Below are 16,093 nucleotides of genomic sequence, written 5' to 3'. Positions count from 1 at the left end.
CCTGGCTTCTCCCATCTTGTCACCTCCATGACCTTTGGCTGGCTGGCAGGAATGTTCTTGCAGTTCCTAGAACACACCTGGATCCCTGAGGTCTCTCGACCTTTGCTCACAGGACCTCCACTGCCTGGAAGACCTTCCCTTCCTTCAGGGGTCACCCTGGGTCACCTCTTCCTTGGAGCCTTTCTGGAGCATCCCCACCACACCCCCTAGCTCCCAATGTGCTATCTTAGACTCAGTTCTCACCACCCTGGTTTGTCATGCCTGTTTACAGTTCTGTCTCCCCCAGCCCCCACCAGGGAATGCCATGGAGGCCACCCCAAGCAGGCCAAGCACTAAATTGGCCTCCCTAAGTATTGTGATTTTAAAGTAAGAGAAACGTGGCTGCACAGTCATGTGAATATACTCAACAGTACTCAACCGTATGCCTGCAAATGCTTAAGACGGAAACATTGTTGGGGTGCCTGGCTGGCTCAGTTGGTAGGTCATCCAACTCTTGATCTCGGGGTCGTGAGATTGAGCCCCATGCTGCGCATGGAGTCTACTTCAAAAAAGAAAGAAAGAAAGAAAGAAATACCGTTATGTGTATTTTTTTAATGCACGATTTTTTTTTTAATGAGAGAAAAGCAAAGTCAAACCACACTGAGATAGCACTTAGCACCTACCAGATGACAAAACTCAAAGCATCTGTTAACACACAACGTGTGCAACGCTGTGGGTAAATGGGCACCCCCCTCTGCGGAGGCCATTCTGACGGTGGATACCAAGATGACGAATACACACTCTTCCACCCAGAGATTCCGCTTCTAGAATTTTATCCTATAGATAAATCCTAGAATTTATCCTCATGCTGGCCCATGAGCAAAACCATTGGAGTTCAGGATTATTAACCACAGCGCGTTTACAACAGCAAAAGACTGGAAGCAACCTAAGAGTCCACAGGCAGGGGATTCATTCAATCAGGGATGACACAATTTCATACGATGAAATAGTATGCAGCCAGGACAAAGAAAGAGGCCCCTGTGCTTGTACTTGTAGAGTCATCATGCGGTCTCAGGTTAACTTAAAGTAAGGTGCAAGGCAGCACGTACAGAATGAGGAGAAGAGAGTTCATATATGTTTGTTTATGTGTGCCCAACTTATCTCTGGAAGGCTGCCCAAGAAAGTGGTAACTACATTGACGTCTGAGATTGCTGCGAGGGAGGTTTGGACAGGAATAGGAAAGACTTACTTTCCATCCTTTGTACCTTTTGAATTTTGTACCGTGCACATATCCTGCCTATTCAAAAGAATACATTAAAATAATATGTATTTAAAGGCAACCATCAGGCTTCCTTCAGGGATGTCCAGGATCAGAGAGGAAGTAGGACTCGGAGACCCTGTCCAGGACCAGAGCCGGCAGGTTTGGAGCGAGGCAGATCTGGGTCTGCGTGAGAGGAGGGGCAAGCTGGACAAGAAGCCAGCGGTCCTGCCTCCTCCACTGTGGCCCCTTTTCACAGCTTAGCTCAGGCCCAGAAGCCCAGCTACACAAAGCCTTATTGGAGGAACACAGGGATAAAGCTGGAGGTCAAGCCAATAGCAGGGGAAATGGCAGACAGTGCTGAGCCCCGGCATGTTCACAGGTGGAAAGGTTTTCTTCCATCCATTTAGCCGATAAATATTTATGGAACACCTACTGTATACTCTGGTGACAACTGTGACCAAGATCAATGATCTCTAGCTTCACGGCCTTGTAGGGGAGGCGGACAAAGAGACACCTCCAGTGCAGTGAGATTGATGCGGTGACGGGAGATGGTCAAAAGGCCGTGGGAGTTCCCTTCCCAGGGGAAGTGTTTTCTCAGCTGAGACCCGGGAGATAGGAGAAGTCGGCCGGTTCAAGTGCAAGGGCAAGCGTGTCGTAGGCACAGGTGTGTGCAAAGGGTGGCATGTGCCAAGGGAGGGAGGTCGCGGCAAGAGCTGAGGTGGGGAGGTGGACAGGGCTGGGCAAGAGCCTTGCAGGTCAGGGTAAGAAGTTCATAATTCACTAGGCATCACGGGAAGCCATTGGAGGGTTTTAAGTGGTGGATCCGAGTGTTCTGGTTTGTTCTCCCTGAGGGAAGAGTGAACAGAGAGAAGTCAACCAGTCTACAGGCTGTTGAAATACCAGAGGAGGCATGGGGTTGACAGTGGGCAGCAGCGGAGGGGGAGGGAAGTGGGCGAACTTGAGATTCATGTTAGAAAATTGAGCCAACAGGTCCTGATGATGGCTTTGTCAGGAGGGGGGGGGGGGAGGGAGGGAGGGGTTGACCTGACTCCTGGGTGTTTGTGTGGAGCAGAGCATCTAGATGAACAATGAGACCATTCGCAGCGTTGGAAAACAGGAGCCAGTTTGTGATAGGAGAACCAAGAACTCCATTTGGGATCTATTGAGTTCGAGATGGTTTTGGACGTACAGAGGCACGAAGCAGGAAGTTGGGTAGAGGAGGCTGGAGCCCAGAGGAGAGGACTAGGCTGGAAATATACATTTGTGAGTCACCAGCATATAGATGGTATTTAAAGCCATGAGACTGAATGAGATCACCTAGGGAGAGAGAATATAGACAGAAAGGAGAAGGTCCAAGGCTGAGCTGGCTGGAGAAGGAGGAACCCTGAAAACTGGTGAGGCAGGGACAGGCGCACCCTGCTGACAGACAGACAGAATGGACAGAGGAAGTAACCTTTAGATTTGGCAACTTAAAGGGTCATTTGTAGACTTGGCCAAAGTGGCCTCAGTGGAGTGGTGGGGACCAAACCAGGTTGGGAGGGGTTGAAGAATACATTAAAGGTGAGGGAGCGGAGACAGCGAGTGTAGACAGCCCCGAGGGGTTGTCCGTCTATACTCTGAGTTCTCGCCCCTGTGATCCCTGAGGTCAGAGACCGTCCCCTGGCGATTTCTATTGAAGCCATACATGGAGCCCAGCACATAGCAGGAGCTCAATACATGTACCTAATGATTGGATGAATAAATGAACGGATAATTCACTGCCTGTGTCTAAAGGGCCTTTCCTGGTAGAGAGGACAGCTGTATCCTTTTGGGGCAATTGAGAAAACTGTAAGATCCACGCCAATGGCCAAAGGCTCTGGACCCCTTCTCCCAGCTAAAGGAGGGAGAGGATGGGGAGCAGTTGCACACAGGCCTGGGGTGGGAACCCTGCTCCACCCCCCCTCTCCTCCCCCCAGCCATCCCCCTGCTCCTCCCATGCCTGTGACTTTGGGGAGAGAAGTGAAGGGGAAACAGTCCCACAGGAGTTCCCATAGATGTTAGTCTGCCTCTTCCCCCCCCCCCCCGCCCCATTTTCTTCTCTCTGGGCTTTATGGTTTAGGAAATAGAAGTTGAGCACGGCAAGGACCTCCCAAGACTAAGGGGAGGAGACTAGATGGGTAGACCCTGAGGGCAAGAAAGATGAGGGGTGGGGATGCAGTGGAGGGGGGTGCCTCCATCGTAGGGCAGAGGACGTCCCAACCCACCACAGACCCATGCCTGGTGTGGGGGTAAGTCCTGGAACAGCCACCGTCAGAGATTGTTGAACAGGCAGTTGTGTAGTCGGAACTGAGGAGACCCTGAAGTGTCCTTGGGCTTGGGTGGGGCGGGACACATCTGTGACAGACAGGCCCACCTGCCAATCCGAGGGGAGCTAACTCTTAGAGGCTGAGACGGGCCTGCAGGACGGAAAGTGGCTGTTGGGAAGTGACAAATAGAGAAAAGCAGGGACTGGAAATGGGAAATGGGAGGGCCCTTGGGGGAGCCCACCCAGAGAGCGGAGCCTGCGAGGGCTCTGTGGGTGACCAAGAGACCCGCGTCGAGATGGGCGGGGGGAGGGGGGGCGGGGGGGTTCCTCTGACAACCCTCGCGCCTGCAGTACCTTTTCCTGCAGCACCTGCGGGAAGAGGCGGGAGGAGGGCTTGGAAGAGCTGGGGCCGGGCCTTCCCGGGTGGGAGGGAAACAGACAAACGTGGACGCTGCTGCCACCTAGTGATACAAGCCTGTTATTTCTCTTGGCTGCCAACCCCAGGGTCTTCCTCAATGGACCCCTAAGAGATCCCTAGGCCCTTGAATTTGGTGACACAAGGCAAAGGGGAGCGTCCGAGAGAAAGATGCACACCCCTGGGAAGTGTGCATTGCCTACATTGCTTTCTTTGCTCCTCTTTGTCCCTTTTCTGTATAATGCAGGCAGGCTTGCTGTGATGGGTAAATAAGTCGTCTGTGTTAAGCGGTGGATCCAGGGGTAACTGGAGGTGTTTATCCCTGCCCCCCCTCCAGGAAGAACTGCCTGCCACACACAAATGCACCTCTTCTTCGTCCAGCTTCCAGTACTTTCTCCCCTCAACCCGGAGTTCCTGATCAGAATGGCTCCAGGCTGTGACATCACAGAGCCCCCACCCCTGTCACAGGAGGAGAGGAGTCATGAGGCTGTGGCTGTGGGCTTGGGTGTGGGTGTGGCTGCTGGGGCTGGGGGCCATAGAAACAGGTGGGAAGCTGTCCCGGGAGCCGCGGGAAGGAGAAAGTCTTGGGGGTTAAAGAGCCAGTCTGCCCGAGGAGCTGGGTGGCCAAGGCTGGGCCTTCCTCTTGCCCTCCACATTTCTCGCCATCCAGCATGGGCCTTCTCATGGAGAGCTCAGTTGATCCTTGAGAGATTCCTGGAACAAAATCAAGCCCCTCCATAGCCACACTAAGGCCGTGTGGCCTGACAGGGTCCTGGGTTGGCTTCAGCTTCTTGGGGTAGAGGGCATGGGTCTGCTGGATTCTTGAGGTAGACTTTGCTCCCTAGCACCCAGCCCACAGAGGGCCAACACCTTGACCCGGGGAGCAGAGTCTGTGCTCTTCCTGGACAGACCTGACTTCTTTGATTACCCGGACTCAGACCAAGCCAGGCTCCTGGCCGTGGCCCGGTTTATTGGAGAGAAACCCGTCATCTTTGTTAACTCAGGTATGAACCAGCTTGAGACGGCCTCCTTCCTTGCCGGGGTCTGGAGAAGAGCTGCCCTTGGCCCTCCAATTGGAGGTGAGTCCAGGGTCCCCATCTCCCCCTTCTTGTCTAACAGGATACAACTCTGAGTTCTTCTATCACATCCTAGTGGGTGCTCTGGTAGTGGCCTTCCTCTTCCTCCTTTTCCAGTTCTGCACACACATGTAAGCCCCCCCCCCCGGCCCCTACCGGCCTCCCGCCCCACCCCAGCTTTCCTTGGGAGAGGCTGAAGGACCCCAAAGCCTAGGGAGGCAGGGCGTGGCCTCCCACTTCTGATCTCATACCCCATAGGAGCTGCCAAAAAGGGGCCTAAGGAGCCGGACAAGGGCCTTTCACTCTGCCCTGAGTGCCCAAACCTGCCCTCCTTTCCCGCTGATGAATAAAAGTCTGCTTTTTTCTTCCCTGACTGCTTGGTAGCCATCCAGGGGGTCCTGCCCCGTCCTGTGGTCATCTGTGCTTTCTGTCCCCAGACCCCCCCCACCCTTCCCAGCACCAAAGAACTGGGTGAAGAGGGCCTTGGTGGCGTTCACGCAGATCGTCTTTATTAGCGGTCTGTAAAGCACCTCCCAGGGTCCCCTGACCCCAGACTGGAGGAAGCCTTGAGAGGTCTGTAGCACCAGGGACATGCCAGGGCCCGAGGGCAAGATGTGCAGCCTAATGGGGAAGGGACTGGGTGCCCCTCGCCCGCCCCCGGGGTTGCTCAGCACTGGGAAGGTTGGGGGGTAGCAGCCACCTCCCTCCCCCCATCCCTACAAACTAGTATGAATTTGGGCGAATAAATAAAATAAATAAGATTCCTTAGGCTGGCCTTCCCTAGGGAGGAGAAGTGGAGGCAGCTAGCCCCAAGCGAGGCCTGGGGTGGGGGTGGGGGGGATAGTTAGGGTGTCCCCTCCCTCCCAGATGGTGGGGAACCGAGAGGAGTCTGCAGCAGGGGGGCTGGGATGGCCTTGATAGCAGGGCCTCCCCCACATTCTCCGAGTCCTGGTCCCCTTGAGTCAGTCTCCCCACGGCCCTCTAGCCCTCAGTGGATAGGAAGTGATGCCCCCTTCCTCTGGTCCTTTGCTCCCCCCAGAGCCCCAGGGTTGGTGACGGGAGAAGGGGGGCCGCGCAGGAAGGGGCTTGCTACCCTCAGCTCAGGCCCTGCTGGGAGAAGAGGTTCCCCCTCCCTGCCTTCCTTTTCACCTGGTCCCTGACCCTCTGCCCCTGAGGGCAGATGTCCCGCCCCTCGGCCCCTTCAGAGTCCATCTGTCCGTCCCCGGGCTGTCAGGGCAAGAGGCCCCTGGCTCCCACCCCCTGCCCAGCGGCCCCAGAGCCCCGTCCCCAAGGGGTGGGATGGGGAGGGTCCCCCGGCCCCACCCTCAGTCCTGGGTCTGACAAGGGGAGGGCGGAGGGGAGCCCCGGGGCCTGAAGAGGCGGCAGGCCCCGCGGCAGATGAGGAAGAACCAGTAGAGCTGGGGGGCCAGCAGCAGCGCGGCGCCCAGGTTGACGTGGGCCGGGATGGCGAGGGGCACGGCGAGCAGCGGCAGGCCGGCGTGCCGCCCGTAGGCCCAGTACAGGTAGGGGAAGAGCAGCACCCGGCAGCAGAGAAAGCTGATCAGCATCAGGGCCCCGTTCACCTTGTGCAGCAGAGTGTGCTGCTGCTTGTACTGCGGGCGGGCAGGGGGCAGAGTGAGCGGGGCGAGGGGCTCCACCCTCGGCCCACTGCCCCCACTCAGCCCCCCAGAGCCCTGCCTCCGCCGACCCCAGCCTGTAGCCCCTCCCAGGTTTGCCCTCCCGTGGGGCCCGCTACACCCTCAGGTACCCTCTCACCTGGATGAGGATCTTGCCAAGGCAGACGAAGGGGGTGCTGACCTCAGCCATCAGCAAGCAGCCTAGAAAGAAATCTCCCTTGCCCTGACGCCACACCTGCGAGGAGAGGAAGGAAATAGCTTGGCCTCACCCTGGACTCCCTCCCTGTCTCCTCTTGGCCACTTGCGGAGATGCTTGACCCTGAAAGTCTGAACACGTGCGTATAGCAGCAAAGCTGCGAGCATCACTTACTGTATCCCTCCAGCCGCCATCCTGCAGGTGAGATCGCTCACCCTTATATCACAGATGAGGAAACTGAGGCTCAGAGACATGCAGCCACAGGTCCCAAGCACCACGGCTGGGCATGTCCAGCCCAGGCCAGGCTGACCCCACACCCTCACGCTGTTTCGGGCCGGTCTGGTGCTCAGGAAACCCTCTGTGGAGACTCTCCCGAACCTGTCCTGCTATTGAGACCCGGCCACAGGGCTTCCCCGGTTCCTGCTGGCATGAGCAGGACAAGAGACCCTGGCTTTCTACACCCCGACTCACCACCGACAGCGGGAAGCATACGAGCACCATGACGGCGTGGTGGAGCACCATGAGGAACTCCTTGTGCAGGTAGCCGCGTGCCACGGCCCAGGTGCTGCCTGGGGCTCTGGCCCCCCCTTCGTCCCCTCCGTGCCCCTTGACCTGGTGCTTGTGCCAGTGACAGAGGAACATGGCGTAGATGTCATAGATGAAGTAGGGCACTGCAAATTGCGTGTAGGCAGAGGAAAGCCAGTGTCTGTTGGGCAGAGAGAGAGAGAGAGAGAGATCAAAGAGGAAAGGAGAGGGACAGAGCAGCCACCAGGTGCCACAGTCAGCACTGGACGTGCCACATGAGTCAGATCTCAAGTGATATTCACAACAACCCTGAGGCGAGAGTGGACTCTCGAGTTACATGACGGAACCCAAGGGTAGAGGGCAAGAAACTGGCCCAAGGTCACACCGTCACACCGCTGGTAGGTAGTAGTGCTGGAATTCAAACCCAGACTGTCTGATCTCAGAGTCCACCCATTTTTCATATTCATTCATTCATTCATTCATTCATTCATTCATTCTTCTCTCTTTCTGCAATATGGTAGGCAAGAAAAGGGAAAAGATACCCAAAGACAGCCACAGACCATAGGGCAGTGTGAGAGTGAGAAAGCAAGTTCCGGCAAGATATGAGAGACAGCTGAGGTTAGGACAAATAACAGCAGAAGAGGCAAGAGCAGTGGAGAGGGATCATAGTGGCCGACATCCATTGACTGCTTATTACAAGCAGGCGCTGTCCTAATAGCTAAAACCTTTCACATACATAAACTTATTCCCTCCCCACAAAAAACTTCATACAAAGTAGGTATTGTTATCACCCCCATCTCACAGACGAGGAAACTGAGAGATTAGGTAACTTGGCCAAGGAATAACCATGAGAGAAGTCTGGTTTCACAGCCTTCGCCTAGAGCCCCACTGTCTCTAGAAGATTCGAGACAGGTGTCACAGACGGGCCTTTGCCAGGGATTTGGTGGTGCTTTCAGTGCTGGTTGTTCCACCTGAACGTGGTCCAACCTCTTGTTTTTTCAGGTACAGCCAAGCATTAAGGCGAAAACGCTGAGCGAAAGGAGCCAAGAACAGAGAAAGTTCTGTGTACTTTGGGAGTAAACAAAAATGAAAAGTGCATGAATGTGCAACATTGCATTTTTCTTCTTGACTCAGCATGTTGGACACTGTCTCTTCAATCCTGTAGCCCTGTGGCAGCTCTGAGGTGGGAGTGGGAGATCAGGGAGGTAGGGCCCTGGGAACTCGCCCAGCAAGGCGGAGGGATGAAAGCAAAGTCAGCCAGAGTGATGCAGAACGAGAGTGGAGACAAAATATGAGGAGCTGCTGAAGGGAGAAGGGGAATGAGGCCTGGTGGGGGGGGGGGGGGGACGGGGGGGCGGTAGCGCAGCGAAGGATGGGGCGAGATGAAAACAGATAACAGAATGCAAGCCCTGGGCCAGACTGGCCTGGAGGAGGACAGGCAGCCCAAACTGTCCCAAGAGAAGTTACAGTGGGAGTGGTTGGGAGAGCTGGCCCCAGGAGCTGAGTGGCTTGTGGGGAGGGAGGGCCAGGACCAGTGCTGCACCTTGAAGAGTTAAGCCCATCCCCACCCTCTCAGCAGTTAGGTGCTCAGAAGTAGGAACAGCTGTTGTCCCCGCATTAACCCTGATCTTGGACACCCACCTGAGGATTAAAGGGGGAGGGACGAGAACAGACCTGAGTTGGGGGAAGGAAATGTAAGAGCCAAAAGGTGACCTCTGTGTGAGAAGGCGAGAGCAGGATAAGCCTGGGGATCCAGGCTCATCTTAGACCCAGGGGTGGGGAAGAAGCGAAGAGGGCAAGAGGAACCCAAGTCACCAAGATGTGAAGGAAGAGTTAAGCACCCACTGTGCGGCAGCCAGAATTGCTCTAGGCATTTGACACACAGCTCAGTTCCTCCTCATGGCAGCGCTTCCAGGAAGGGATGTACCTCACCCCACAAATAAGGGAACTCATCTGTAGAGAAAGAGGGGCACGCCAGGTCAGGGTCATCCAGACAACGTTCCTGTGGCCCCACAGTCACCAGAGAAGGGGGTCAGGGCCAGAAGTCAGGTGTGGGGGGTCTTCAGCACCCTCCCAGGCAATTCTGCAGCAGCCCGTGGGTCGCCTGGAGCCGGCCCGTCAGCACCACGGACAGGGCCTCTCTCCTTCCTCTGGCCGCCCCACCTCCTCCTCAGGCCTGGGCTTTTTTGGCAAGCACTGGGCACTGCAGCAGCTACCAGTGCCAAATTTTGGCCTCTTCACCCTTCTCCTCCCCCTCCCCCACTGCCTAACCATTAGTGGCCTTGTCTCTGTCATCTCTCTCCTCTGTCTCTCTCTTGTACCCAGCGCTGGGACTGGACACCTGGGTTCTGGGAGGAGGTGAGGGGTGAGCCCAGCATGAGGAGGAAGGCACCCCATGTGGGTGCTGGTTAGAAAAGGGGTCTGAGGGATGTAAGGGTGGGAAGAAGTCGGGAGGGAAGGACACACAGGACCTACTAGTATGAGGGTATGAGAGGCCGGGAAGCCTAGGGGCTGCTTTGACAATCCTTTCTGATTGCCACTCCTTCTCCTCCTAGTTCTGACCTTTAAGGACAGGAAAAGGATAAATTTATCCCTGGGTGTTGAGTTGCAGCTAATGCAGTTAACTTGCTCAGTCCCAAGTGAAGGGCTCGGGGACCATTGAATGAGTCCCGTAGAAGACCTAGGGTACTCAGGAGTCACACACATACACAGGCTGCTGGAAACTTGGGCAAAGGCGGTCTCATGGCACTTACTGGTCATCAATGATGTGCTTGCAGGAGGTGGAGACGATGTAGCCAGCTGTGGAGGCCATGACGGCTTGGACAGAGGACACTAGCCTAGGGCGAAAGAGGGAGCCGTGGTAGACAAAGGAGACGCAGATCTCAGTTTCTCCTCTTTACTGTCCACTTACTGCGCTTCGGACTCAGGCACCTCTCGGGCCACTCTCTGCCCATCTCTGCCTGAGGCTGGTTTGCCCAGGGCTTCCCCCAGCCTCAGGCTAGAGGACTTGCCCAGCTGCTACTCCTCAGTCCACCCAACTCCTCACTGCCATCTTCCTTCCCTCAGTTGTGGACACTGAGTTGCCCTCTTCTCATGACCAGGGAGGTCATCTTGAGGTGAGACGGTGCTGATAACAAGGTCTCTTCCCAGGGAGAGGCAGGAAAGGGGCAGCACTGGATGGCAAGGGGGAGCCCTGGGCCTGTTCTTGCAACATTCAGCCACCCAGTCATGCCACTCATCACCTGGCCCCTCAGTGACCTCAAGTTCCCCCTGGCCACTTTCCCACTCACTCTTTGACTGCCCCCGTGCTCCCCTCCTCAACTCTGGCCCTTATTCTGGGGTTGTACTGAGTTGAACCATTCACTCCTCTGTCCCTTGTGCCCTCAAACATATGCCCTGAACAATAAATACACAGCTCTCTGCCCCTTGCCTTATTCCCTAATATCTTAGAGGAATGTTTCAGTCACACGCTTGCCCTGTTTTGGAGGCTGGGAGGGTGAATGGGGGAAAGGAAGGAAAAGCAGTCTGGATACTAGTAGACCAGATGGCTGGGTTTGGACGAGGTCTCCTGGGACGGCGAGTAAGGCAGTGAGGGAGGAAGGAAGCTTGCAGATAAAGCCCACCAATCACTTCAGGAACCCCCCAATCCCCCATCAGTCAAGGGTCCAGGGAAGGATGGGATCCCTTCCACCCCCATAATGCTTGAGGAGGGGAGAGGGGCTGAGACGAAGGGAGGCAGTTTACCTGGCTGAGACAATGACCGCGTCGGCCTCCTCCCAGCGCAGCTGGGGCAGCCGCTGGAGCGTGTTCTTGGAGAGGAGGAAGAGACCAGGGAACACCACCCCCCCAGCCACCATTGGGGTCAGCATGGTGGCTCAGGCCTCAGGCAAGGAAGCGAGAGGCCGTGAGGGGGCAGGGAGGCCGAGCTGAAGGGAGTTCGAGGTGGAGAAGGGACACCAAACCAGGGAAGGAGAGAGAAAAAGAAAAAGGGGCACAAAGGGGACAGGGCGGACGGGATGGGGCAGGCGAGTCAGACCAGAGGAAGGGAGAATGGGAGTTAGATGAGACTGGGGAGATGGGGAGAGGCTGGGGAGAGGGAGGATCCGGGAAAGGGAGCGGGAGGAAGCTGGCCAGAGGGCTGGAAGCGAGACGTGAGGAGAGGACTTGGTCAGAGGACAGAGAGGGAGAGGGTACCGGAGGAGGAGGATGCGGGTGGGGGAGGGGAGGGAGAGAAGAGGCAGGTGGGGAGGGGGGGCTTACGTGGAGAGGCTGGGAGGACCCGAGAAGGCGGGGTGGGACTGTGGTGCCAGCCCTGAGAGGGAGGGAGAGGGAGGAAGGGAAGGAGGTGGGAGGGAGGGAGACAGAGGAGTGGCCGGGCAAGTGGTCAGCGGTCAGCACTGCTCTCCCGCCTCTTGCTGCTGCCACGGTCCCCGCTGCCCGGCCCCGGAGGCTGCACGGGGCATTATAGAGAGTTCGTGCCCAGCCCCCTGCCCCCTCGGAGGGGAGGGGGAGGGGGAGGGGGAGTCACCAGCTTGGGGAGGGCGGGGGAGGGGTGGGGAATGATGGCACAGACCAGACACCAAGAAACCGGACCTGCAGCGCGTCTCCCATGCAGCTCTGAGCCACAGCAGCGGCTGCGACAGAGATGGGGGGGAGCAGAGAAAGAGGGAGGGGGAGGCCCTTAAAGAGACAGCAGCTGCGGCGCAGGGGGCTGCTGGGGACAAGGGCCAGGGGAGGGTCAGCTCTCCTCTTGGGGAGGAAGGTGGCCCTGGGCTCCCTGGCTAGCTGGGAGGGGGCTCTGAGCCGTCAGATGGGGGCTCGACCCTGTTTCCCACCAGTACATTTGCAAATGCCTACCATTTCTTCCGCTGCCAATGCCTCCCGACACTTGTCCCTCAGTGACCCGCTGGGGTCCCAGTTTAGGGGTGTCCCTCCAGCAAAGAGAAAAAGAGGATTCCCTGGAGAAGGGAGCAAGACAAAGTGGTGCATCTTGCTGTCTCTGAAGGATGAGTTTAAGGACGCATGGGAATAAAACCACCTCAACACAGCATCCTTTCAGGCTCTGAGACCCCCCCCCCCCAACACACACATCCTTCATTCTAATGGGAAGAAGAAAATTCTAGGTATACATGAGGTGTCTCCTGACTGCTGCAAGACTGCCCTGTAATCTTGTCTAACTATCATAATAGCACGTGTCCCCTTTTTACGGGTCAAGAAATGGTCCTGAAGCCTTCAGTGGCCCTCCCCAAGGTCCCATAGCTAAGAAGAGGCAGGAACCTTCTCGTGCTGGGTGTCAGAGTGGCTGCAGGGTTTGAAGAAGAACACCTGCCTCTCTGAAAACCCACCTGGAGCACAAGGACGCCCTGCCCCTGTCCTTCAGGGTGCCTGGCCTCTCCTGGCCTCCCCTAAGCACCGGTCACTTTGCTTTTTCTTCAGGTTTATCATCTTCCTGGCTCCCCTTCGTCTGCGACTTCACAGAACAGCCCAGTTTCCCAGAAAAGGACCTCAAGGATTAGCTGGTTCGAGCCCCTCAATCAAGCACAAGGAAATCAAGGCCCAGTGATTTGTGTATCCAAAGCCCAGCTGGAACCCTCTGAGCGGCTTCTTACCCTTTGTGCTGCCTTCCTGGAAGTTGGCCTTCCTGGCCTGCACCCAACTGTCCTACGGACTTCTGCATGATGTGGGGCCTGTACCCACACCATACTTTCGTTTCCAGGCCTGCCCTAAGGTGCACCTCAATTAGCAGCCCTACGATTTGCTTTTGCCTGTCCTCAGACCATTCCATTTCCTCCCCAAAAGAGAGGCAAAGGGCTGGATTTGCAATTTTATGCTGCCCTCTAGTGGCACAAGGAAGGAACAGATCCTGAGAGGTCTCTGGCCTTAGGCAGAAGTTGGGGACAATTTAGAGACAATAGTGGATGGACCCAGCTTCCTGACTCCAGGGCTTCCCTTCAGGGGGAAAAGAACCCAACTTTTTTTTAAGTTTATTTATTTATCTTGAGAGAGGGAAAGAGAGCAGGGGGAGGGTCAGAGAGAGGGGAAGAGAGATTCCTAAGCAGGCTCAGCACTATCAGCACAGAGACAGATGTGGGGCTCGATCCCATGAACTGCGAGATCATGACCTGAGCTGAGATCAAGGGTCGGAGGCTTAACCGACCGAGCCACCCAGATGCCCCAGAACCCAACTTCTTGAGTGTTCACTGTATGCTGGGCATGAGGCAAGGTGATTTATGTTCATTCTTATTTAATCTCCCAAGATGGTAATATATGTTTGATAGACAAGAAACAGGTTTAGAGATTTCAGAAACAAAAGACAAAAAAACTTGAGCAAGATAACACAGCTACGAAAACTGGCAAAACTGGATAACTCCAAAGGCAAAGAGTAAAGCCACTGAGTCTGGGGGAGGATGGGCACCATCCTGGGGGATGGTAGGGCACCATAACTACTGGATTGAGGACGGCAAACTTGGCCAAGTTGTGCCTTCTCTGCAGATGACATGAATTACAGCAGGCAGAGACACTTTTCTGTCCTCCAAGAATTCACCTAGACACCCAAGTGAATTCTGCCTTCTGCCTGCTCTCTCTCCTACCTAAGTTTCCATGATAGGTCACATGTACATTAAGCTGTGTCAAACAGGTCATAAGTTTGCAGTGTAAGGGCCCCAATCCAGCCCACAGGCATGCTTTGTTCGGCTAGTATAGAGTTGCCAATACAGAATTTTCTGAAATTCCAAGTTATGTGTCAGTGTTTGAAAATTAGGAGATTTCCCACCAAAGCTCAACTTCCTTTAGGAAAGAATCCAAAGGCCAGACAACATGGAGCCCACGTTCTAGGTCCATACTATCTGGCTGGAGCTGAGCAGCCGCTGCCCCATTTGATGAGCTCACCAGTCCTCACGGAGCCTGTGGCCTTCGTGTGACTTGGAGGAGTCTGCAGCTCCGACTTCGGAGATACGAACTCAACCGACTCAACTCAACCCAACATCTCCACAAGGACTGGATGGTGGGTGTTCTTAGTAAGCCCGTTTACAAGTGAGGGCTCTGAAGTTCAGAGAGGTGAAATGACTTGCAAAAGATCCCAGAGCCAGTTTTGCTTTTTTTTTTTTTTGACTCTTCATCTCCCCTGGTGCGCGTGCACGCGCGCACACACGCACACGCACGCACACGCACGTGCGCACGCGCGCATACTGGGCTTCTGCTCTCACCACTGACTCTTCCTGAAAGCAGGGGATCAGCTCCACCAGCCCTGGCCCCAGGAAGGATGCCCTCACTCTATCCTCTTACTTGGACGCCACCAAAACAGCCTCTGGTCTCTCCATCCGCAGGTGGGAGTGGTTCTGCAGGCCCCAGCAGAGGACAGTGAAGCTCAGTGGGAAGAAAATGCAGCCCAGTACAAAGAGCAGGGGCATGCCTGTGGGGGAGGGGGGTAGAGAAGGTGAGAAAAGGTGACCATGAGAACGCCTCAGCACGGTTGGCGTCCCTCAGCCCCAGACACCCCTTTCACCCCAATAACTTAACAGTCCATGGGATCCACCCATCTGTGAGCACCAAAAACCACCAGGCATCTCTCTTCCCTAATCTCTTTGGGACCTTTACTGCTCTTTAAATGTCCCTCATCCAGGGCAATTGGACATCCTTTTTTCTTTCTTTCTTTCTTTCTTTCTTTCTTTTTTTTTTTTTTTTTATCAACCTGTTCCAACAATTTCAAGCAGTTTCCCTGTCACCCTGGAAGCTGGTCTATACCTCCCAGTCCATCTCACACCTTAAAATTTCTTCTCTTCATCCTCAACCCTAAGGATGTGCCTGCTCTTTCTTAATTCTACCCCGTCCCATCTTCTGCCCCATCCCCAAGCTCTTCGGGTCACCTCTCCCTTCTCCTAGGTCCTCACCTCTGAGGGGACGAGGTGGAGGCTACGGAGGAAGGCTGATGATTCTCATCAGCGCCCGGAATTCAGAAAAAGGAAAGAGGGTGTCCACATCGTAAAGATATTGGAATTTTAAAACTAACCTTTTAAAAAAAAAAAAAAGAGGAAAGCCAAAGCATCACCCCATTGACAAAGGAAAAAAAAAAATCAAGAAACAACAGAATCCCTGAAAACAGACGTATTTACATATATGTTATTTTTGTCTGGAAAAGCCTCCCCTCCCGTCCACTCCAGGGAGGGGAGGGGTGGAGAAAGCCCAGGGGGGATGCAGGGAGTTGGGGCTGCCATCCTGCATCCCTTAGGCAGCAGTGAGGGGACCTTCTTTTAGGATACAAGGAAAGTGTCAAACTGCAAGGGCACGAGGCTGAGGCGGCTCTGCTCTGGGGAGGCAGTTGCAGAGGGCGGGAACTTCCCTCCCATTGGTGGACTGGTGGGCGGTTTAGACCATGCTATCCTCCCATTGGCCCACTCTTGACACCTGTGCCCTATCATATGCTTGCTGGCAGCGGGTGGACCGTGGGGCCTTCTAATGCAGAATTGACCAATTAGAACTGGTCATGGCTCAGTGGACAGCTACATTTCCCCCAGAGCTAAAAGAGGAGTAAGGAAAGGGGAGGGAGAAGATAACGCCCTAAGTAGTCGTGGCTTTAAAAGGCAGTACAGTATAGGATAAGAGTTAAGATGGCAATTTCTAGGCTGGGACCATCTGGGCTTCACATTCAGGCTCCGTGTATAATAAAAGAAACATACTGTATGAATCCACTTGGATGAAATTCAAAACAGGCAGAATATCTT

General features: G+C 55.1%; 2 protein-coding genes across 5 annotated transcripts; one reads left to right on the top strand and one right to left on the bottom strand.

Annotated features, from left to right (window-relative positions):
• The first annotated feature begins 3,818 nt into the window (after positions 1–3,818).
• On the top strand, positions 3,819–8,701 carry CE3H16orf92 (chromosome E3 C16orf92 homolog). Of its 4 annotated transcripts, XR_008294621.1 has the most exons (5): positions 3,832–4,484; positions 4,785–4,943; positions 5,059–5,146; positions 7,050–7,388; positions 8,376–8,701. XR_008294621.1 is itself a non-coding variant. In XM_027051555.2 (4 exons), the coding sequence occupies exons 1-4, from the start codon at positions 4,421–4,423 to the stop codon at positions 5,293–5,295; spliced, it is 333 nt and encodes a 110-aa protein (XP_026907356.1). In that variant the 5' UTR covers positions 3,837–4,420; the 3' UTR covers positions 5,296–5,383. The 4 variants fall into 4 exon arrangements, 3 of the variants coding, with proteins under 3 accessions (XP_026907355.1, XP_053069310.1, XP_026907356.1); XM_027051555.2 differs by lacking the exons at positions 7,050–7,388; positions 8,376–8,701 and adding an exon at positions 5,274–5,383 and having other exon boundaries at positions 3,837–4,484; XM_027051554.2 differs by lacking the exons at positions 5,059–5,146; positions 7,050–7,388; positions 8,376–8,701 and adding an exon at positions 5,274–5,383 and having other exon boundaries at positions 3,819–4,484; positions 4,785–5,018.
• TLCD3B (TLC domain containing 3B) lies at positions 5,503–11,995 on the bottom strand. The gene is made up of 5 exons (XM_027051553.2): positions 11,118–11,995; positions 10,127–10,210; positions 7,320–7,554; positions 6,792–6,887; positions 5,503–6,628 (listed from the first exon to the last, which is right to left on the bottom strand). Exons 1-5 carry the CDS (start codon positions 11,240–11,242, stop codon positions 6,341–6,343), a joined length of 828 nt encoding a protein of 275 aa, XP_026907354.1. The 5' UTR covers positions 11,243–11,995; the 3' UTR covers positions 5,503–6,340.
• Positions 11,996–16,093: the final 4,098 nt, after the last annotated feature.

This window comes from Acinonyx jubatus, chromosome E3, assembly GCF_027475565.1.
Source record: "Acinonyx jubatus isolate Ajub_Pintada_27869175 chromosome E3, VMU_Ajub_asm_v1.0, whole genome shotgun sequence".
In the NCBI taxonomy this organism is placed as follows: domain Eukaryota; kingdom Metazoa; phylum Chordata; class Mammalia; order Carnivora; family Felidae; genus Acinonyx; species Acinonyx jubatus.
Note: the sequence above shows the minus strand (reverse complement) of the source record. Positions and strands in the feature narration are given on the sequence as shown.